General features: G+C 47.0%; 1 protein-coding gene across 4 annotated transcripts in view; it reads right to left on the reverse strand.

Moving 5' to 3' along the window:
• The window catches only part of LOC111871709, a 95,028-nt gene that overhangs the window by 41,494 nt on the left and 28,587 nt on the right, over positions 1–24,947 (reverse strand). For 3 of the 4 annotated variants that reach the window (XM_033754367.1, XM_023864984.2, XM_023864983.2), the window contains exon 2: positions 1,563–1,661. In XM_033754367.1, coding sequence (XP_033610258.1) covers positions 1,563–1,653 — 91 coding nt within the window. In that variant the 5' untranslated portion in view covers positions 1,654–1,661. Of the gene's footprint in view, positions 1–1,562; positions 1,662–10,368; positions 10,396–24,947 lie in introns of those variants that run through there. The other variant, XM_033754366.1, reaches the window with a different exon arrangement.

The raw sequence follows: 24,947 nt of genomic DNA on the forward strand, positions 1-24,947 counted from the left end.
TTATTTTCACCCTGCAACTTTAAATTCAAATGGTTCATATGGTTCACCAGATCAGCAAAAAATGATGATTTCCAAAGCCACTCGGTATCTGATAAAAGTGGTTCGTGATGGTTTTTCTCGGTAAGAAATATATCAATTTCATTCCTGAGCTGAAAGAAGCGCGAAAGAACCTTTCCACAGCTAAGCCATCAAACTGCAGTATAATATGTCAGGTCAGTAAGCTCGGAATCACATTTGCCAGTACTCACTGGAAATTTAGTTCAATTGGTGCATTTCTGCGGAATTCTTTCGCGGGCCGGATAAAATCACATCGCGGGCCGCATGTGGCCCGCGGGCCGTAGTTTGGAGACCATAGCTCTAGATGTTTGGAGTGCAAAGTCCTGCACGTCGCTAGCCCCTCTGTGTAGCGCTCTTCAAGTGCTTACCGGCTGGCGCACATGAACTCTGAAGGGTTCTACTCCTTGCGAAACTGTTAGTTGCTCAGATGGTGAAGAAATTCCTCGCCTTTTATTGAATCCGAAGTGAGGTCGTGAGTGTTGAGCTCCTCATGAAGTTACCATGACTGTGGTATGTGACGTCACGCGACTTACCAGACTAAACGGTATCATAACATAGGTAAAAAGTAAAGTTGTCCCTGTGCTCAACTAATTAAGCACTATGTCATGAAGGCGCAAGGGGGAGTGGATGTATAGAGCACATTTCCTTGACCTCGGCACTAATTGGAGGTGAGTGCTCAGTTTCACACACCGGGCGCTTTACTCACGGGGAAAGAGCCCCTTGTATCCATAAGAGGCTGTGTGGGCCCCAGAATCGGTCTGGACGACGTGGAGAATAGAAGATTCTTGACCTTGCCGGGACTCGAACCCCGACCCCTCAGTCGTCCTGCCCGTAGCATGTCGCTATACCGACTGCGCTGTCCCGGCTCTTCGTTATACACTATTTGTATGTAGTGAGACTGAGACTGAGTCCCTTGATACATAAGCTTCATATGGTCTGTATAGTAGACAAGAGAAATGAAGCATTTAATGGATTGAGAATAGGGAGGGAAAATTAAAGTAACTGAAGGAGGCCTGCTCCAGTGTCACTTTGCCCAACACTGACTTGAACTGGGCCTGGGCTATCCCGGCTCAACTACTTCGGTTAGTATGTTGTACGGTTTCTGTCGACACCACAGTTCTCAGTCTGATGACGTCAGACCCTGATGATGGGGGGGGGGAGACAGAGATGGTCCCTGTCACCGCTGATAGCCGCAGAAGGTTTTATCAGGATTTTGGTAGTTGTGCTACTATCGCTCCCACCTCACTGGCACTGAGCCTAAGGTGTATGCCGTAAGTTAAGGTAACAGCTTCACGCTCCTGCCACTATGCCCCTGGGGAATAATCTGTCGGTACCGAAGGTTGGGTGGGACACAATCAGCCTGAACTTAAAATGAACATGAGAGCAGGACACTAGAGTGCCACAGTGCTCACATAAAGTTGTAATTATCTCCTTCCGAGTCTGAGTTGAGACTTCTTACTTTGAACTGGGTAGTTCTGGGAAAGAACTGTGTGATCTGTACGTACTGAGACTGAAGGCTGTGTGGCTTAAGACGAAGAACAGTACCACCGACGTCCACCGGAAGCCTGGAATCCTGCATGAACCGTTGCGTAGCATCGTCGAATCTGCAAGCAAAATAGGAAGACTGTTAAGTAACAGCGATACATTTCTTTCAGTAACAGAGACTACATGAGGAGCCGGGATAGCGCAGTCGGTATAGTGACTGCCTACGGGCTGGACGACTGAGGGGTTGGAGTTTGAGTTCCGGTAGTGTCAGAATATTCTCCTCTCTATATCGTCCAGACCGGCTCTGGGGCCCACCCAGCCTCCTATTCAATGGGTAGCGGGGGCTCTTTCCCCGGGGGTATAGATGCCGGGGCGTGAAGCTCACCACTCATCTTCAGCTAGTGCCGAGGTCAAGAAAACTTGGATCTATACATCCACTCCCCCATACGCCTTCATGGCGTAGTGCTTAATTAGTTAAGCACAGGGACAACTTTACCTTTAACAGAGACTACATACCGCCGAATGGTTGTATAGCTACGTAGAAGCGTGTTGATGGAAGTTGTCCTGGCCTAACGTGGCGTTACTTCTGCATCTGCAGGAGGTTACGGCAAAAAGCTACATGACAACTGCTAGCACTGCTAGGGTGCTTAGTGTCTCCGGCTCGTTTTAGACAGCCTGTTATGTTTGTCTGCCATACTGTACATGCAAGGATTATGTCAATTGAAAATCCCATTGACCCCATCGGGATCTGAACCCGCAGCCTTCCGGCTTGTAGCATAGTGCCTCAACCAATTACGCCACCTGACAGAATCATAAAATAAACCCCATGGAGTTGAACCCTTTTTGAGAATCCGCCAGTTGCACAGCTACTCAAGAATTTCCAAACATTTTACGCGAAACCGAAGGTTCATCACCCTGTTCACAAGAGCCCTCCACTGGTCCCTATCCTTAGCCATATCAATTAAGTTCGTACCTATCTAAGATCCATTCTAATGCTACCGTCCCACCAACCTCCAGATCTTTTAGTGGCCTCTTTCCTTCTGGTTTTCCCCTTATAATCTTATATGCATTCCTCTTCTCCCCCATTCGTGCTATATGCCCTGCCCACCTCATCATTCTTGACTTTATCATTCTAATTATACTTGGAGAAGAGTACAAGTTATGAAGCTCCTCATTATGCAGTTTTCTCCAACCTCCTGTCACTTCATCCCTCTTCAGTCCAAATATTCTCCTCAACACCCTCTTCTCAAACAGTCTCAGTCTATGTTCTTCCCTTAATGTTAGAGACCAAGTTGCACACCCATACAGAACTACAGGCAAAATTATAGTTCTGTATCTTCTAATTTTTATGTTTTTGGACAGCAGACGAGAAGACAAAAAGTTCTGGACTGAATGGTAGCAAGCATTACCCGAGTTCAATCTCCTCTTAATTTCCTCCTGAATCAAATTTTGATTTGTTACGGTCGTCTCCGAAATATTTCAACTTTGCCGCGTTTTCGAAGTAAATATTAATCCTTCGTTGTGTTAGATTCTGCCCTGCGGTCTCGTGAAGAGACGTCGCCATATACTTTGTTCTAACAACAAAAAATGCATTCCTGTGGTGGTCAGAAATCTGTCACGTCGTGAAAACGGAATTTTATTCAGGACCAGGATCTGAAAAGAATGATTGATCGGAATGGGACGCACGGAAGGACACCGGCGTCCAATCTGACCGGCGGTCATGCTTCATTGTGACCATATTATGCCATGGCTGGATGGGTGGCTGGATGTCGTCTTGCAGTTGGCACGACCGTAGCGCCTCTAACGGTGCGCCGCTGTATGCATGACTTGTAATTTCACGTCATGTTCTGCTGCATTACGTCGCACGTTCTCCAGCCTTTTAAAGCACTATATTTACCACATGCTTTAACATTAAATAACTCTGCGTTCTGCCCACAGAGTTTATTTCTGTCTCGTAAAATTCTAACAATAGAGGGCGAGTGTTTCCCTAAACAGCATTAACCGGTTGAGCTTTGTAGCGGAGACATAACGTGTTTCCTGTGAGGTACAGACTGGATCTGTGTTTTCCGTATGGTTCTCACAATAAACAGCGACTGTTTCCCTAAACAGCATCAACCGGTTGGGCTTTATAGCGGAGATGTAATGTGTTTCCTGTGAGGTGTGGACTGGATCTGTGTGTTCCGTACGTTTCTCAGAATAAACAGCGACTGTTTCCCTAAACATCATTAACCGGTTGGGTTTTGTAGCTGAGATGTAATGTGTTTCCTGTGAGATACGGACTGGATCTGTGTGTTCCATATGGTTCTCACGCTAAACAGCGACTGTTTTCTTAAACAGAATTAACCGGTTGGGCTTAGTAGCGGAGACGTAACGTGTTTCCTGTTAGGTACGGACTGGATCTGTGTGTTCCATATGGTTCTCACGCTAAACAGCGACAGTTTTCCTAAACAGCATTAACCGGTTGGGCTTTGTAGTGGAGACGTAATGTGTTTCCTGTGAGGTACGGACTGGGTCTGTGTGTTCCGTACGGTTCTCACAATAAACAGCGACTGTTTTCTTAAACAGAATTAACCGGTTGGACTTTGTAGCGAAGACGTAATGTCTTTTTTGTGAGGTACGGACTGGATCTGTGTATTCCGTATGGTATCATCGGGTTTAGTGAAGCAAAAGTTAGCCTTAATAGGCAATAAAAAAAGAAAAAAGAGCATAGTACCGGAAGTTATTCAGTTACTTCCTGCGTATTTGTTGCAGCGGGAATATATTTACCGAGTCGCTGCCTAGCAATGGGTCTACATATCACAGTAAGTATTCAGCTGTGAACAGAATTTTTATTATTTCGATCCGGATAACCGTAACCGGATTAGCGAGGGTTTACTGTATACAGTTTATTTACTACGCGACAAATTTCGGCCATCATTCACCTACTTACATGAACTAACGTACAGCTGATACATTAGCCAAAGATTACGTTGTGGACTGACGAGCCAGCATAGCAGCTTCACGACAGTTTATGTGATGATGGCCGAAAGGCCGAAGGAATTCGCACAATAAAGGCAGCTGATCGTGACGAATCGTCGTATAGCAGCAGTATAAATCAGCAAATCAGAGCATGGTGTGCAAATACAGTCTTCCGCAGGTTACGTGCTAATCCTCAGTACTGAAAACAATTACTTATATTAAGGGAATGAAAGCAAAAATGGACAGAGGAAAACGAGGGTGTGAGAGAACTATTACACCGTAAAGGAGAGGGCAGAAGGAAAGGGGACAGGAATGACGTAAAGCCGGAAAAAAAATAGAAATGGGAAAGGAATTCGTTACTTGAAAAGGATAAAGATGAAAGTAAGAAACAGATAAAGAGGAAAGGAAGAAAAGGATGAGGATGTTGATAAGAGTGAAATTTTCTCACGAGAGACTAATGCCCTTTGACGGGGTCTCGTGAGATTCTTAACAAATGTCGGGATAGAGTGTGAACTCTTGAACATCTCTTCCCTGTTATACAGGATATTGCAGTACACAGAATGCCTGACCCGAGCTACAAGTGGGAGTTTCTCAGGCATTTAGATCCCACATTAATTTCATTCAGAATGTATTTTACATATCTGTAGTTACATTGAAATTAAAATAACCTAATCTGCATACAGAGACAGAATTCTGACACGCATCGCCTGTCTTCCATTGTGCAGATATCGTTCTTTAGGGAGTGGTGCTCGTGCCACTGAAACGCAGAGAAACATATGGCAACACAAGCGCCATTCCGATCAGAGTGGCACTGAAACGCAGAGAAATAAGTGGCAACCATGTCAACACAAGCTCCTCTCCGAGCAGAGTGGCACTGAAACGCAGAGAAACATGACAACACAAGCGCCACTCCGATCAGAGTGGAACTTAAAAGAAGAGAAACACGTCATGAGATGTCTCGTCATAACACGTGTTGCTGGTTTTATATTATAGTTAACCTTAGTGATAAAATTATTTAAATTATTATTTCTGTCTCGTCAGGACGATGTGAGTTTTCGTGATGCTTGTCATATAATAGAGGGAGATGAAGTCTTCTGGGAATCGTTAATGTTTGTATTAGGTTAAGGTTGATTGCTCGGGTACTATTGCTGTTTAGGTCTATATGTAATTCTTCCTGATTCACATATGTATATCGTGACTGAAGTTTTATTCTCTTTGGAGTGTGCTTTTGTGCTTCTTTTGTGTGGACGTTTCTCTTCCTACAGCTCAATGTTGTTCCTGTTTTGCAGACGCTAAAGAAACCTACGTTGTTACAGTGATATTGGATTGGTTCTGTCCGAAAAAAATTGTACTTAGCCAAAAAAAAAAAAAAAAATTAGGTTCCTTCTGTCACCGTACAGCCTGATAGGAACCTGCAACAGTATGAAGAACTGCACTTTCCTTGACTGTACAGGAACTTTTTATAGCTCACTGTAGGTGTAGGGAGGCTGTAAAGCTATTTAGGTTCCTGCCGTCACTGTACAGCCAGATAGGAACCTGCAACAGTGTACAGAACTGCACTTCTCTTGACTGTACAGGAATATTTTATAGCTTATTGTAGGTCTAGAGAGGCTGTAAAGCTATTTGGGTTCCTGCTGTCACGTTACAGTGTGATAGGGAGCTGCAACAGTGTGCAGAACTGCACTTTCCGTGACTGTACAGGAACATTTTGTAGCTTACTGTGGGTCTAGAGAGGCTGGAAAGCTATTTAGGTTCCTGCTGTCACCGTACAACCTGATAAGGACCTGCAACAGTGTGCAGAACTGCACTTTTCGCTAACCGACAAAAATGGGACCGTAGATGCGGGGATAATATTAATGTTGGTGATAAAGGAATAAGTTGGGGAGGTGTGACCTAGATTCATATGACTCAGTATAGGGGGATTTAGCCGGATATTTTTGAACACGGTTATGGTTTTTCGATTTCCACAGAATTCCGTTAATTTCCCAAGTCCCCGAGAGACGAGAACGTCTCTGCTCCGGCACGGCTCAGGAAGTTCTCTGGGTGCGATGTCTCCCGCAGTCGTGGCTGGGGACAAGGCCCCGTTACTTGGCCGCAAGATACAGCAAAAGCAACATAAACTGTTGGCGCTACTTTCCGCTCTGCTGCATATATTAAAACTGAGTAGTGAGTTTCCCAGCTGACTCTCGTCACACCTGCTGTTGCTATAGCAACGTCTTTAACCCCTCTCCGTGCTGCTGCTCCTATTGCAATGTATCGATATCATTACGCAGTTTAGGGTCACCATAGCAATGAACTAGGGGCACACGGTAACGTAATTAGTTGAGGCACTATGTTACAAGCCGGAAGGCCGAGGGTTCGATTCCCGATTAGGTCATTGTATGTTTCAATTAACCTAATCCTTCCAGCCGCACTGTGGCCCTGGCGTCGACTCAGCCTCTGACAGAAATGAGTACCAGGAATCTTTCTGGGGGTAAAGGGCAGCCGGCGCGTGTGGCTCACAACCTCACCGCCATCTGTGAGCCAATTGTGTAGAAAATGTGGGAGCCTCGACATCTCACAACTCTATGGGCCTCCAAGGCCTGTTACCTTTGTCTGTAGCAATGAACTGTTCGAAAATTAACACGTTGCATGAACGGGGTTATTTATCGTAACTCAGAAATGAAGAGCAATTTTTGTTTCAGTGTATCGTGTCTATTACGTGAGCATAGATAATTATATTTTCATGTGGATATGTGAAGTGTTGTGTGCTATGTACGATAGGAGACGATTTATGATTATTTGTGCTTGTTATTTGTGGGAGAGGGCTTTAAACGTCGACCTTGACGCGTCATTTGTTAATATATAGGACTGGAAAAGAATACGGAAGAAAGCAGGTTGAGTTAATAGTACGAAAACTTATAGAACAAATGATGAAATTTTCCGTTGAATTTTCAACGGGCGTTACGCTAGTTTAGAATATTTTTTATTTATTTATTAAGCAATCAGAATCTACAATTCTATAAGCTAGTTTGCTGGCGTAAGAGCTGTGATGCTCTTTAATGATGTGGTGAGTCCCTTCCCCAGTGGGAGGTTCCTCATAGAATGAAACAAATGTGACTTCTCCGATGCGAAGCCAGGAAAACACTACCTCCACTGCATGTTCCTCCGAAACATCGGAATACACGGTGTCACACTTAAAGAGGCAGCAATCTTTAAATCACCGTCATGAGAACCTAAAATCTCACATAGAATACTGAAGTGTCAAATGACGTATATACACGTCCGTAACAGGAAAAGGACTAAATTTCGGGCTATCAGAAAAAGTAAGCAAAATTAAAATTCTTTGTTTATTTTTGTGACGGCTCCGCGCCCCAAGCGGCCGGTCACAGCAGCAATGCAATGACGTACACACGCACACACACACACACACACACAACGAAACAAAGTTTGAAACATCAATAGAAGTTGCCTGTGAAAGCACAATTACATAATGAAGTAAACAAAGGAAAAATTTTCTTCAACCCTGAAGACTGAGGAAGCAAGTTCATCCGAAACGTTTGGTTCCATTCTGCCAGACTAAATGGCGTCACATCCCAGAACACAGTAGTCGGGACAGAAATGTAACAAGATTATAAAGCGTCACTGAGCAGGCTAACGTAGCGATATCTCTCTAGACTTGTATTCGGAAGTTACATGTTTCATATCTGAGTGGGAACACTCGCTATCCAGGGTGAGATTTTCGTGGGCTTCCTCAGGTCCTCTGGGAACATTCCGGATAGTATGACACTTCGATTTTGGCTACGACCGCTTCCCGCCAAGTCCTTCCCGAATTCTGCCTCACACTATCATACTAGAGGTGCATCTACTGACAGCGTCGTTATATAAACCGCAAATAATGGTAACAGTAATAACAGACATACCTACCAATACATTGTGACATGACGCCTGAAAGCCGGAGTGGTCCATTACTAGTCAACGCCTCGCCACGAAATTAACACACGTTCCTGCGGCAACGAATAGACGTTAAACAGTCCATTGCCAGTCAACGGTTCGGTAAGCACGTTACCGCGCGACCAATAGAAGGAGTAACAGACGAACTCTTCGAGATGGTTATCTATAATCGTCTCTACAGAAGGAGAGTTCAGTTCAGTTCCACGGAGTTTCCCGTGTGGAGGCGGGTTCGAATACCTCCACCGTAGGAGGCGACGAAAATGGAATCCAGTGTCTGGGGGTATAACTAGGCCACCCTGCCCTGGGGAACTTGGCCCTTCAGGTTGGGGAAGTCTCGAATTTCAGGCAGTAAAACGTGGTCACGAGTACCGCGGGAGTCGGACCTGAAAATGACTGCGCTGGCGAGGGCCAGCAGCAATTGTAAACGAAAGACCCGTCCCCTCGTCAGAGAGAGCGCCCCACGTCAACAAATCCGCAACTGTCTGACAGTAATAAAAATCTTGCCATAAGCCCCAGATGGGTGCTTTATTCCAAAACAGACTGGCCGACTGACCGTCGGTCGTAACATAAGACTCAGACTCAGACTTCAAGGGAGTTCAGTCATTCGGCATTCGCCAGACAGTCGTCGTTCCAGCCGTAAGAGAATTCACAAGTTGACTGTACAGCCATGGACTGTTAACCAGCGGACACCGGAAGCTGGGGAAGTGACCGACTCGTAAATCAGAACCAAGCCTACATTGGAAGAGAAGATACTTGTGGTCCAGTAAGGAATGGAGCGAGTCTTAGGCAATCATTTGTTGTGAGCTTTTGTAATTGTTGTAATTGTAACAGAAGTGCCAGTAAATCCAATCATGTAATCGCGAACCCGTTATTATTAGTCACGCAAACAACAGACACGTGACAATATGTATATCTTAACGTTACTGATATGGAAAGTCAGAGGACAGGGTCACGTCTTGCTCCTCTGCTCATTTGAATTTATTTTCAGTTTTGTTACCGTCCACCATGCAACAATATCAGTATTTAAAATTAAATCCTAGTCACTGCACTACATGTTTCTGGCTATTCGGCCATCCTCAGGTGCGCTGGAATTCGGGGGGAACTGCTGTGGCCTCCTCGCCACTGCATTCGGTGTTTTCGTGTTTACAGTGTTTCTAAATGAAGCCAATGTAGTTCCCCCTTCTATGCCATGTGTATTGTCTCTGTAATGTGTAATTGTAGCATGTAGAGCCGTAGCTATGCAACGACCTCGAGATGGGTGGATATGCCATGGCCGTTTCTGGACAACAACTCGGTGAACACTTCCCGCACCAATAGTCACTAATGCAACAGTAGAAAAACTGTGTTTTCTTTGTAGTCCGTGCCGAGATGTTATACGCAAGAGACAAGAGTACAGCTTAGTCAGTTCTGTACGGGAGACTGTGAAGAAAGGGCTTCAGCCAGAGGCAAAAAGGAATATCCATTGTTGGAGCCGTTACTGGAACACTAGACTGTGGCTCTAGTGAACTGCAAAGTGTGGAATAGCAATAGTGTTATTATAGTTATTTGTAGTTACGACCTGTAAGTGGTCAATAAATCCATTCACCAATCCGAACCCCCGTCTGTAGTCGTGCCACGTGACAACAGTGACTATTCCTCTGCCTCCGACTCCAAGCTCAAGTCCTCTCTTCACAGACTCTCGTACAGAACTAAGCTCAAACCTTGTCCATTGCTTATAAAGCCTCTGCACGGACCACATAGAAAACATAGCTCTTCCGTTTTTTAGTGCAGTTGCATTATTAGGAATCTGCTGTCTAGGAACGGGCACGTGTTTACCGAGCCGTTGCCCAGAAATGACCCTCGTATACCGCCATTACATCTCTACACGATACAATATTTTCTCTTTATGGGATATTTTAAGTTGTGTGTTGTTTATGTGGTTGAACGTGTACTTACTTTTTGGTACGCCTGTAGCCCATCTAGTGTGCAGGTATGTCTGCTCCTTCTTGCATCTCTGCCTGCTTCACCAGCGAGCGTCCCCCCGCCCCACACGCAGTCATGACGTCACATATAATTATAAACCTGTCTATATGACGTCACCTGCCAGTCATAAATCGTGGCCCTATTAGCTATATTGGGAGATGATGGTACCGTACCGTGACCTTGCCACTGGAAACACAGAGTTCGCTGGCTCCCACTCCGGTTGCTTCAGAGGAACTAGGAAATATTTCACAGTTATTCATTCAAGGAGTACGACGAACTTTAATAAGTTTCTGCCGTAGAATTACTGGATTTCAGACTTTATCCATTGTCCGGTATTTTGGTATGGGCCTGGGTTGACTCAGCCTCTAACAGAAATGAGTACCAGGAATTTTCCTGGCGGGGGGTGGGGTGGGGGTGTAAAGTGCGGCCTGCACGTAAGGCTGAAAATCTCACCGCCGTCTGTGAGTAGATTGTCTAGAAAATTTGAGAGCCTCGACGTCTCACAAACCTCTGGGCCTCCACAGCCTGTTACCTCACAGGAAGCACATTACATCTCCGCTACAAAGCCCAACCCGTTAATGCTGTTTAGGGAAACGGTCGCTGTTTATTGTGAGAACCATACGGAACACCCAGATGTACTGTGTGGGCAGAATGCAGGCTTTTGGTATGTTAAAGCTGGTGGTACGTATAGTGACCGCTGGTTATTTCACTGTAGTTTATATTGTAATTTCCCTCCACTCCCACGCGCTTCTATCGTTAGATCGTGCCATGCTTCCACCAGAACGTGGATCAGTTGATGTTTCGCTTCATGCAATGTTTGTCTTCTTCACGGACCGCATAACGTCTGACCCAAGGTATCTGTTGCTAGGTAACCGACTTCTGGCGCACTCGGTCAGCACCCTAACAATTGTGAATGAGTCATTCATTAGTCAGGACGGGAAGGACGCCATCTTGGAGTAGGTCTAACAGGAAATGTAGTTCAGGCTTCGTGACCTTGCTTTATTATATTACTGACACGAAAATCCGCTAAGGAAGATACAAATTTATGTTCAGCAGATAGGAGACCCAAACAAGGACCCTCGTGACGTAACGTGTCCTGGAAACAATGGCGAGGCTCAAGAAAGTTGACATGTGTGGATAACTGGATATTGCAATTGAAATGAGGAAGTTACGAGCGCGCTGCATTCCGAGAGGCAGCTAGCGTAACGGAATTTTGTTATTGACACTGAAGAGATAATTACAAATGCAAGGTGTCCTTATGTCGGTACACCTCCATATCGTGTTGTGGTCTTCATAAAAAACTATCATGTTGTTATAAAAGGTAAAGCTATCCCTGTAACAGGCCGTGGAGGCCCACAGGTGTGTGAGACGCCGAGGCTCTCACATTTTCTAGACAAATAAATTTGCCTGGTGGAGCTCCGAAGCGCCGACCACAGTGGCCGCACGGTCTAAGGTATGAACTGTTTTCACTCGTTCAAGGCACTGTGATCGCGGGTTCGAATCCCACTCGAGGCATGGATGTCTGTGTTCATAATTATCGAGGAACTTTAAAAGACGTTAACAAAAATAACTAATCTTAAAATCGGGTCAGTGAAAGAATGAACATATGTTGCCCTCACCCCCACCCCCACCCCTCCCCATGACCGCCAATCATTATTTGTATCCTGGCTTTCCTCCCGTGTACAGCAGGCGTATCAGACTTTGGAACAATATAAACCGAAAAAAAAACATCTTCGGTGCATATGGACTTCAAACATTATAATAGTAGGACAAGTCACGTGTTTTCTAAGAAGAAATTTTGTTCACCCTGTAATAATTACGGAGGCACAAGGGTAGCATAGTTTGGTTATGGCACTATGTTACAAGCCGGAAGGTTGCGGGTTCGATTCCCAGTGAGATCATTGAATTTTTTTTTACATTGACCTAATCCTATGGCCGTGGGGGTCGACTCAGCCTCTAACAAAAACGAGTAAATGGCGACCGGGAGACGCGTAAGACAGACAACCTCACCGCCAGCTGTGGGAGCCTCGATGTCTCACAACCCTATGGGCCTTCAAGACCTGTTACACGGATAGCTTTACCCTTTTTACCTGGAATATTTACTGTCTCTTTGTGGCTCTTCTGCAGTAAGGAGTTTGACATGACCGATCTACGATCTTCCTCTCTGAGTCCTGGGTTCATTATTCTCCTTGTGGGAGGGGAGGCAGTGGCACGCACGTAAGGCAGGAGGAGAGCGGACGGCCGGCTTGAAATCATACCGCGCGTGTTCATGATTTCCTTAACCCGAATGTGCGTTGTAGATACTTCATTTCCCGTGATAGCTCAGCCGGTATGATAACTGAATTAGAGGCTGGACGACCGAGGGATAAGGGTTCGATTTCCGGCAGGGGCAAGAATATTTTCTGTACGTGGCCGTGGGCCAGCTTCCTATCGAATGGGTACCGGTGGCTGATAACTAGTCCCTATAATCTGGCGCAGAGGATAATTATGTGTGGAGCTGTACCTCCGCTCCACCACACGTCTTCATGAGTGGTGTTTAATTAAGCACAGGGACAAACTTTTTTTTCCTTGGCACTACAGCCCCAGTGAGCCTACGCCTACCTCCATGAACTTCTCCGTTCACTTCGGTTTTTCTAGATCTTACACACTCGGTAGGACCCCTTGGGCGGGTGATCAGCTCGTCGCAAGGCTTCTATCTGTACACAAACACAGAAAAACGCACACACACAAACTAAACATCCATGCCCTGAGTGGGATTCGAACCCACGATCCCGGTTTCCAAGCGAGCGAAGACAGTACATGCCTTAGACGGCTCGGTTACCGTGACCGGCCAGGGACAAATTTACTTGTTTGTTTAACCAGTCCAGTATGAGCGAAAAGGGAAATGTTGAGAAAGGCCATGGGGAGCAGTCTCAGGAGAGCTTGCGCGGCCTGGCCATGTGGAATGCAGAGCGCTAGTGGAAGGCAATGGTGAGCCGGAAGTATCGGGAGAGCTTGCGTGGCCTTGTCGTGCGGAATGCAGAGCGCTAGAGGAAGGCCATGGTGAGCCGGCATATCGGGAGAGCTTGCGCGGCCTTGTCGTGCGGAATGCAGAGCGCTAGAGGAAGGCCATGGTGAGCCGGCATATCGGGAGAGCTTGCGTGGCCTTGTCGTTCGGAATGCAGAGCGCTAGTGGAAGGCCATGGTGAGCTGGCATATCGGGAGAGCTTGCGTGGCTTTGTCGTGCGGAATGCAGAGCGCTAGTGGAAGGCCATGGTGAGCTGGCATATCGGGAGAGCTTGCGTGGCTTTGTCGTGCGGAATGCAGAGCGCTAGTGGAAGGCCATGGTGAGCTGGCATATCGGGAGAGCTTGCGTGGCTTTGTCGTGCGGAATGCAGAGCGCTAGTGGAAGGCCATGGTGAGCTGGCATATCGGGAGAGCTTGCGTGGCTTTGTCGTGCGGAATGCAGAGCGCTAGTGGAAGGCCATGGTGAGCTGGCATATCGGGAGAGCTTGCGTGGCTTTGTCGTGCGGAATGCAGAGCGCTAGTGGAAGGCCATGGTGAGCTGGCATATCGGGAGAGCTTGCGTGGCTTTGTCGTGCGGAATGCAGAGCGCTAGTGGAAGGCCATGGTGAGCTGGCATATCGGGAGAGCTTGCGTGGCTTTGTCGTGCGGAATGCAGAGCGCTAGTGGAAGGCCATGGTGAGCTGGCATATCGGGAGAGCTTGCGTGGCTTTGTCGTGCGGAATGCAGAGCGCTAGTGGAAGGCCATGGTGAGCTGGCATATCGGGAGAGCTTGCGTGGCTTTGTCGTGCGGAATGCAGAGCGCTAGTGGAAGGCCATGGTGAGCTGGCATATCGGGAGAGCTTGCGTGGCTTTGTCGTGCGGAATGCAGAGCGCTAGTGGAAGGCCATGGTGAGCTGGCATATCGGGAGAGCTTGCGTGGCTTTGTCGTGCGGAATGCAGAGCGCTAGTGGAAGGCCATGGTGAGCTGGCATATCGGGAGAGCTTGCGTGGCTTTGTCGTGCGGAATGCAGAGCGCTAGTGGAAGGCCATGGTGAGCTGGCATATCGGGAGAGCTTGCGTGGCCTTGTCGTGCGGAATGCAGAGCGCTAGTGGAGCGCGTTTGGTCAAGCGAAGAGGCCCCCGCCGTCCGGATAAATTGGGCCTCACGTCGCGACTTCTCTTAGGTCTATTAAATCGTGTGATTCAGAGGGATATTACGGAAGAATTGATCACTTTCAGAAGCACATTGCTCTAAAATGAAACGAGACACAAGAACCAACGTTTCCATTTCTGGAAGCAGATCTTTATTCTGTCAACACTGAAGATATTTGAGCGCTATGAGCGTAAACATTCAAGATGGCGGTGTGGGTGAAAAAGGTGCAATATCTGAAGTGGCTTGTGGAGACAATCAGCCTCACCTCACTGGACTGCGCTGCAGTATCAAGTTTATGTGCCCCCTCTTCAAACAGCCAATCATCAATCTGCAGAGCCAATTAACATAGATAAAAACTATCCCTGTAACAGCCCTTGGAGGCCCTTGAGACCCACCCAGCCTCCTATCCAATGAGTTCCGGGGGCACTTTGTCCGCGGTAAAGCGGCCGGGGCGTGAAACTGACCATTCACCTCCAGCTAGTGTCGATGTGAAGAATACGTGGATCTATATACCCACTCCCCATACATCTTCATGGCGTAGTGCTTAATTAGCTAAGCATAAGGACAACCTTTACTTTACCTCTACTAGGCCACGACCACCTCATCTGTTACTACACGCTCCGACGCTGTATCGTGACAGCCATGTAAAGTACACGGCGTCATGGACCGGAAGACTTCTACGCTGAGCCGGAGGCGGTGCGAAATTGTCCGTCATGTGAGTCCAGCAGATGGATGAGACGCCCGGACTGACACTTCTTTGTTCCGTGCTTTTCACGCTGCTTGATGACGCACACTTCATTTCTCTGAGTTGCATAGCTTGGGTTATACAGTTACCGTGGCCTCCTAATGGACGCCCTTTTTTCGTGGCATGGGAGAGATTGGGGCTCGTTAACGGAAACGCTTCTTGGGCCGGAACTGAAGAGGGGAACAGCGGCAGATCTGGTTTGGTGCCGGAGAGGTCATTGCCCTTAGCGCCTTGTGCGCAGGCAAGTGAAGGAACGACCATCCAGAATGGAAACTGAGCCATCAAGATAACAGTACCTCAGGAAATATTAATTGGGCATACACAGGAGTCGGTATAGCGACGAGCTGGACGGTCCGGGTTCGACTCCCTTCAAAGCAAGATTTTTCTCTGTTCTCCAAAGCGTCCAGACCGGCTCTGAGGTCCACCCGGCCTCTTATCTATCTACAGACCATGTGGACCTTGACAGCCTTTTCAGTTTCTTAATGTATACACAGTCGGTAGGACTCCTTGAATTCAAAATCACAATCCCAGTAGTCGAGCGGGTGAAGACGGTTCATCCATTAGACCGCGCTGCCAGTGTGATCGGACCCTATCCAATGGGTACCGGGGATTATTTCTACAGGGGTAGAGTGGCCAGCGCGTGAAGCTGGCCGCTCACCTCCATCTGGTACAAAGCTTACACATTCATGGCGTAGTGCTTAACTAATTAAGCACAGTGACAACTGTAGACGTTTTAGACGGATGTCTCATAGGAACATATCGCTTCCATCTTCAGGGTACTTCCTAGTTTTTCTATTCTGCCTCGGATATTGAGGCTGTGTTCCTCCTCCACGTTTGGGCGACGCAAACTGCAAGATGTTACAACCCGGAAGACCGTATGCTTCATAGTCATTCGCGTGAGAACCTCAGGTACACAATACGTAATCAGAACGTGCCAGTGTACGCAGCATTATGAATGGACTTGGTCTCTCTGACGTAGACTGCAGATGTTCTGAGAACAGGCAGCTCAGGAGCAGTCTATTCCTACCCCAAGAGAGAGGAAATAACATGAGGCTCGGAAAACCCTCATAATGAGAATATTCATAATGTAGCATGTAAACCCGTTACTAAGCAACGGCTCTGTAAACAACGCGATATTACACGCAGACACGCACGGCTTTCAACCTTCCGTTTGTATACGATTATATAACAAAATTGTGCAGGCGACAAGCAGAAGTCATACGGTATCATGAGAATGAACATGTTCGCGGTATGGGACAAGCTGAAGTGAGATATAGAAAATATAAGAGGCTTCAACTTGGCGGCGGCCAAGCTTACAACCGTTCAATTATTGCACTAACATGATGAGGCACATGCCTGTTTATTGACACATGGTAACTATGCCCCCCCCCCCCAAAAATAACTCCGCATAAGGGAGTAAAGTTTCGTTTTTTTATTTCTAGTGGGGTGGGACTAAGTCCCTTGTACTGCGGCCACTTCTGGCCTATTGTACCAGCCCCAGATGATAGGTGAGGGTGATTGTGGAGCAATTGGTGGAATGAAGATTGGCAGGGGAACCGAAGTACTCGGAGAAAACCTGCCCCAGCGCCACTTTGTCCACCACAATCCCCCTTGACCAGACCCGGGATCGAACCCGGGCCGCCGCGGTGGGAAGCCAGCGACTAACCGCTTGAGCTACGGCGCGGCCTTAAAAAAAGTAAAGTTATATTTATGCTTAATTAATCACCATTTTATGAAGGTGTATGGGGGAGTGGTTGTATAGCACCATTATTCTTGATATCGGAACTACGTAGATGGAGATGAGTGATCAGCTTCACACGCCGGCCGCTTTACCCCAGGAAATTCGTCCCCCATTGTATAATAACCGGTCTGGATGACGTAAGAAGTAAAGCTATCCCTGTAACAGGCCGTGGAGGCCCATAGGATTGTGAGACGTCGAAGCTCCCACATTTTCTAGAAAATCGACTCACAGACGGTGGTGAAGTTGTCAGCCTTACGTGCCGGCTGCCCTTTAGCCCCAAGTAATCTCCCTCTACTCATTTCTGTTAGAGACTGAGAATCGGGAATCGAACCCGCGATCTTCTGGATTGTAGCATAGTGCCTCAATCAACTACGCTACCGCGGTGTCGTGGAGAAGTGAAAAATAGTGTGCCCTTACCGGCAATCGAACCCGGGACGTCCTTCCCATAGCCCGCCAATATACCGAGTTAACCCGACTCCTGTAAATACTGATGGCATCGTGAAATAAACAACCAAAAAATAAACGATCTTTAGTGGAGACAAGTCAACATTTCATGCCTTATCGCTGTCTCAAGTGCAGTCTGCTCGACTCATGGGACCGGAACAAGGGAATCGCTCTTCTCTGCTGCAGAATCACAGACCTTACAACAACCTCTCGCTGCTAATGCTTCCCAAGCAGCAAACAAAAAACAGCTTTTCTACCTGCTGTCTTCTGAGGAAGAGATGCACTCTCGGACGAAAGCAATCCAAGCATCCGGGAGCCGCGCATGGAATTCGGTTTTCTGTTTACATCATGACGTAGCGATTTCCGCAACGGAATTTCGGACTTAAGCATTCTCTCAGCATGCGTAATTGCACACAAACATAAGTTGAATGTCTCAAGGTCAGAAACAAAATGAAAAGTAGTCTGCGACAGTAGTAGCTACAAGCCGGAAGGTCGCGGGTTCCATTCCCGATGAGGTCATGGTCCAGGGGTCGACTCAGCCTCTAACAGAAACGGGTACCAGGAATCTTCTTGGTGTGTAAAGGGCGGGCGGCCGGTGCGTATGGCTAAAACCTCACCGCCATCTGTGAGCTGACTGTCTAGAAAATGTGGGAAGCTCGACGTCTCACAATCTAATGGGACTTCAGGCCTACTACAGGGATAGCTTCACCTTATCAGAATTTAGAAAGCACGTTCAGTATAAATGAAAAAGATTATGTGACGTGCCGACAGAAAGGTCGGATGATAAGACGTCCGTCACTGGTCAACGGTTAGCAATACCTAGGAAATCGTTGCCCCGGAGATGAAAGTCTAACAGTGGGGTTTCCACTGTTATTTGTCACGAACTGTTTGAGACAGTAAACACGAACTCCAGCGGCAACAGGAAAATCGTTTGCATAGCAGCGGGTGAAACGAACTGTTCCCTATTCAGTCCGAGTGCAGGATATAACAGTCCAACTGCGGCAAGAGACCAGTTGAGCTCAGAGCAGAGTAGAAGACAGTCCACCGTGATTAGCGGTGCGAGAGTGTATAACAAGGAAGAGGAAACGTCTGAAGGGCGTTATAAGTGCGAATAATTGTATTTGTGAGTGTAAACAGTTATCGTTCAATAAATATTCATCCAAATCCGAGATCTACACAATTTCTTGTCGCATTACCTAGGAAATGACAATTCAGGATAGCTCAGTAAGAATAGTGAACAGGCTGCTGGCTGAAAAACGATACAGCTGCTCCACAGCGTCCACACGGACGTTCTGGCACACCCAGTCTTCTATCCAGTGACTCTTTAGCCGGGGGTGAAGCTGACCACCCATTTCTATCTAGTGCATAGTATAATAATGCTGGAGCTGTACCACCACTCCCCCTATATGTGTCAATTTCGTGATGTTTACTTAATTACAAGAAGGACTTTAATTTTCTAACAGAATAAACCAACTGACTCCATGGAGCTAAGCCCTTTTTGAGAAGCCACCAGTCGCTCAGCTGCTAAAAAATTCTCAACATTTTATGGAGCCCGAAGGTTCATTACCGTGTTAACAAGAGCCCTCCACTGGTCCCTGTCCTGAGCCAAACCAGTCTAGTCCATACTGTCCCATCTTACCTAATATCCATTTCAATATTTTCCTCCCACCCACGCCTTGGTCTTCCTAGTATCTCTTTCCTTCTGGTTTTCCCAACAGTATCCTATATGCAGTCCTCTTCACTCCCTGTGTGTTACTTTGGCGAAAAGTACAGGGTTTCCGAATAGAATGAATGATAGAATGAAAATAAGTAATGTAAAAAGGTAAAGCTATCCCTGCAACAGGTCGTGGAGGCCCATAGGCTTGTGAGACGTCGAGGTTCTCACATTTTATAGGCAATGGATTGACAGATGACTGCGAGGTAGTCAGCCTTACGCGTCCGCCGCCCTTTGCCCCCAGGAAGATTCCTGGTACTCATTTCTATTAGAGGCTGAGTCGACCCCAGGGCCATATTGAGGCTGGAAGGATTAGTTCAAGTGAAAAATGCAGTGACTTCGTCGGGAATCGAACTCGCTTCATTCCAACTACGCTAGCACGTGCTTCCAATAGAAATAACTAGAACTCAGGCTGGGCTACGATAACAGCACTCAGCAGACGTTAAGTCGATATGGAGTACAGTTAGGAAGCATCACTGAACTCTGTCGCCTGTAGGTCGCACATCGGCATGCGTCATGACACGATGTCTGCGACATGACGCAAAGAAAGGAGCACAGTTGAAACGAATGAGATTATGAAGACCACTGCACACCAGTCTGAGTCATGATGCTGCCTGTTGCTAGAATTGTGGGCAAATCAAGAGGAGATTGAATCGGGCAATGCTTGCTACCATTCAGTGTCCAAGAAAAAACAAAGAAAAAAAAAGAGTATGCAAACCTATGATTTTGCCTGTGGTTCTGTATGGGTGTGAAATTCGCTCTCTGACATTAAGGGAGGAACACAGATTGAGGGTGTTTGGGAACAGGGTGCTGAGGAGAATAGTTGGACCGTAGAGAGATGAAGTGACAGGAGGTTGGAGAACACTGCGTAATGAGGAGCTTCATAACGTGCAATCTTCTCCAAGTATAATTAGAATCATCAAGTGAAGGAGGAAGAGATGGGTAGGACATGTAGCACAAATGGGGAGAAGAGGAATGCACACAGGATATTGGTGGGGAAGCCAAAAAGAAAGAGACCGCTGGGAAGACCAAGAAGTAGGTGAAAACAAACGGTAAAGTGGTCCCTGTGCGTAACTCATTAGGCATTACTTCACCAAGGCGCACGTGGGAGAGGATGTATACACACACGTTCCCTTGAGCTCGTTACAAGTTAGAGACCAGTGGTCAGCTTCAGGCTTGGCCGCTAAAACTCCGGGGAAAGAGCACGCGGTACCCATTGCACAGGAAGTTGGGTGGGCCCAAGAGACAGTCTGGACGAACTCTTGCGTTCCATTAATTTAGACTGATTACATTTAACAGCGCTTGTTTAATGAGGGCTGATCATGAGCGGGTGGAGGTGGGGAGGTTATTAGGTGGATTTGTGGACGAGCAATGCGAAGGGGGAGAGAAAATTGTGTTCGTTTTATGCAATTTCACGTCCCACGACATTTTTCTTTTTGCAACAAAACTGTCGAGGCTTATCATCACTACTACGCTGCACACCTTTCTTGCCATCAGCTGAGCCTTGTTTTAATTTGTTGTGTGGGGTTTGATTGTGCGCACTGAACCAGCCCCGCGTGGCAGACGTATGTATGGAGCAGTCAGTGGGGTGAGGATTGGTAGGCTTTCACCTTTTCAGAAATAAATGGCACTATAGAACAATTCCTTCGGGGAACACAGTAGCGTAGTTCGTTGAAGTACTATGCTACACGTTGGAAGGTCGTGGGTTTGATTCCTAATGAGGTCATCGGATTTTTCAATTGACGCAATCCTTCCAACCGCATAATGGCCCTGGGGTCGACTCAGCCTCTAACAGAAATGAGTACCAGGAATCTTTCTGGGGCTAAAAGCCAGCCGGTTCATAATGATGGCAGCCTCACCGCCATCTGTGAGCCGATTGTCTAGAAAACATTTGGGAGCCTCGACATCTCACAACCCTATGGCTCTCCCCGGCCTGTTACAGGGATAGCTTTACCTTTCCTACCCTTCATTCATCAATGGCACTACAGCCTTTTGTTAGGCCATGGCCGCATATTTCAGTTTCGTATTCCTATACACAGTCGGTAGGTCTCCTTGGACGGGGGATCAGCCCTACACATAGAACAGCAAAAGCATAGAGTAAACGCAAACAGACATCGATACCTCGAGTAGGATTCGAAACCACGATCCCAACGTTTGAGCGGGCGAAGACAGTTCATGCCTTAGACCGCGCGGCCACTCTGATCGGCACTATTTGGCAAATAATCGTTGCAAATTTATACTAATCCTGCGGCAATCAGCGCACTCGCTCCGCGTCGAAATTATTTTTAATTTCTTGCAATAATCGTGAGATGGACGGTGTTACACATGCGTAGTCCTATTCCTCCCTCACTGTAGCGAGTTTTCGTAACGGTTCTTATATGCTTCTTGTCATAGTCACTGAACTATACGTTGCCAGTCAACCACAGTCACGAGGAAAAGAAACGTTATTTTGCGTTCTCTAGACACATTCATCAAGAGCCTTATATGGACAGTTACAGCCGTTAGACTGCATTGTTTCCGCTGAGGGCATCTCTTTCTTACCACGTTAACAGTACGTTGATAACTGCGAGATATTAGATACAAGTATTTTTAGCCTTTAAAAACTCTTTGTTCTGCACTCACAGTGTACTTGTGTGTTGCCTATGATTCTCATGGGGGAGGGACACGCGGTAGCGTAGTTGGTTAAGGCACTATGGTACAAGCCGGAAGTTCGCGGGTGCGATTCCCGATGAGGTCATTGAATTTTTTCAGTTAACCTAATCCTTCCAGCCGCACTGTGAACCTGGGGCCGACTCAGACTCTATTAGAAATGGGTACTACGAATCTTACTGGGGGTTAAGGGCGGTCGGCGAGTAAGGCTAACAACCTCACCGCCTATCAAGAAAATGTGGGAGTTTCGACGACTTACAAACCTATGGACCTCCACGGCCTGTTACAGGGATATCTTTGCCTTTATATCCTTTTAGATATGATTCTCACAATAAACAGCGGCTCTTCCCCTAAACAGCATGAACCGGCTGGGCTTTGTGGCGGAGACCTGACATGTCTCCTTTGAGGTACGGACTGGATCTGTGTGTTCCGTATGGTTCTCACAATAAACAGCGACTGTTTCCCTAAACGGTATTAACCGAGTGGGCTTTGTAGCGGAGAGGTAATGTGTTTCCTGTGAGGCACGGACTGAATCAGTGTGTTCCGTATGGTTCTCACAGTCAGGATTTGAAACACTCAGAAATTCTCCTTCCTCGCTTACAACATATGGAAGCTACAGCTATTCAANTTCCTTCTGAGAATCATATGACGCACATTCTGGGCAAAGTACTGAGCTCTTGAGCATTAACGCGGGTCTTTCTTGGCTAATTTTCCACGTAATAATACAGTACTAAAGAGTGTTCGTGGCATATGACGCCGGGTAGGTGGGTAGAAATTTGTCGACGTTTCGGATGAACACGGTCTCCGTTTTCTGGATAGTAAGCTGATAGAGCAGCCAGCAAGGAGCATCCATCTTGCTGTTTTGCTTATTTCTTGGTTTACCCTCCGATACACCAGTGAACTACTAGATTACACGACGTCACAGCCTGGAAGAGTCACCTCTGTTGAGACCTCAAATGCAACATAGCTTGGTAGTAAATTCTTCTTCTTTTTTTTCTGTTTATAGCTTCATACATTATGATTTAGATTCACTGTTTGTTCATTTTGAGAGCGCATGCGTGTTCCGCCAGTGCCGTTAGATTCTACAGAGTGATCACTTAAAATAACTGCCTAAAAGATGGCACTTTATCTTACACCATTTTGAGAAGAATATTGAATGTTTGCTTGAAAGAAGGAGGGGGGGAGGAAAATAGGAAGGGGTCAGGATTGTCCGTAATGACGCGTAGAGAAATGGAAGTGCCATATCCTGGTCCGTCACCCTAGCAATATTATAAGAGGTTAATTAACTTCTTCCAGTGTGACTGATAAAGTCTTTTTTTCTTCCTTTCCTTCCTTTTAATCCTTCATCCTTGACATGGTTCGGTCTTAGAGACCATCTTCATAAGGATATGTCAATACAGGCCGAAACTACTATTACAATGTGTTTGGTCAATATCAATACGTACATACAATGTCATCACAATGCCATGAATATAAAATTAAATTCTCTAACAACTATAGCGACGTGCATGAACACATTAAATACTCTTCTTCCGTCTTGTCACGCAAATTCCGAGACTAGGCTAAGCCACGACGGCTTCATTCCAGATCCTTACCCATTCGACAATCGTCCTGCCATTCGATACTGTGTGATCTAAGTCCGGTAGAGATAAAACTGTAAACTTTTCCCTATGCTTAATTAAGCACTATGCGAGGAAGGCCAAACACAGTGGCCGCGCGGTCTAAGGCAGGAAAAGTCTTCGATCGCTCGAACGCTGGGATCGTGGGTTCGAGTCCAACTCAAGGCATGGACGTTTGTCTGAGTTTATTCTGTGTCTGCGTGTAGGTAGTGTCCAGGCGACGGGCTGATCCCCTGTCCAAGGATTCCTACCGTCTGTCTTAGATAAAGAAACTGAAGTGAAACAAAGCGTTTTACGGATGCCCGATGCTCCAAGTGGGAGCAACAGGATGTATGGATGTGGTGAAGTCTTGGGGGAGTGGAGGTATAGCTCCAACATTCTTGACCTTGGTACTAGATGGAGGTTAGTGGTCAGTTTCATTCCCTGGCCGCTCTACCCTCGGGGAAAGAGCACCCGGTACACATTGCGGGCCTCAGAGTCGGTCTGGATGCTGTGGAGAAGAGCAAAATCTAGCTGGAGCGTCCAACCCGTAGCCCGTCCCACAACAGAGACATGAAGCGTACTGCTTTCTGTGTCGCCCTGTACTGAAGTGCGCTATTCGTGCGAACGGCCTGAACTCGTATGACCTCAAAAGATGCCACCCACGAGTAGCAGAGCACGCTCGGCGGTGTGGTGCGGCCTTCAGACCGTGGTTCTCGGTCCATTGCTACCTCGAGATGGAAAACCTTCCCACCGTGAAGCATCTGGTCCGCCCTCCGGAGTCTCGACTTCACGTTCTCCAGCGCTGGCCACTGACCAGCAAGTCTGGTTTCCGGTCTATCGTGCTACACTAGCGGTAGAGCTTTCCGAAAAGTGAGCTGGTTTAGATTTTGGTATAGCGACGGGGTTCGAGTCCCGGCAGGGGCAGGATTTTTGTCTCTTCTCCATAGAGTTCATACCGGTTCTTGGGCCCACCCAGCCTCGTATCCAGAGGGTAACGGGGGTAAAGCGGCCGGGCAACTGATCTCTCACCTCCATCTAGTTCCGAGGGAAAGAGCAGTGAAACTATGCATCCACTCCCTCCATGCATCTTCATGGCGTACAGGGAGAAGTTTGAACGTTACCTTTTCCAGGGGTCATGCCGCTTTTGTCTTTAGCTTTGTGCTTCGTTATTAATAAATATGTTTGCAATATCAGGCCTACGCTCTTCCATGATATGTCTTCTAGTCCCTTACGCGGTTACCGACGTTTCAGAAGAACGTACTGGCTCTGTCTTCCGTCGATGTATGCTTAGCATAAATTCTACCTGAAGATGGAAGCAGAGTTTTCTTTTTAAATGCCTGCTCTCTTTTAAAATTGAAGTGCTCACGATGGTGAATATAAATATTACGGCTCTCTGGGGTGTGACACCGTGTAGCCTAGTACAGAATTGCCAGAAGTTCGTAGGAACCTGCTGTCTCCAGTCTTTAGGAGGTTCCTTCGGTACAGTGGTACCAGACTATACGGCGCCACATCCTTGACAG

This window comes from Cryptotermes secundus, unplaced genomic scaffold (assembly GCF_002891405.2).
Source record: "Cryptotermes secundus unplaced genomic scaffold, Csec_1.0 scaffold349, whole genome shotgun sequence".
Taxonomy (NCBI): Eukaryota; Metazoa; Arthropoda; class Insecta; order Blattodea; family Kalotermitidae; genus Cryptotermes; species Cryptotermes secundus.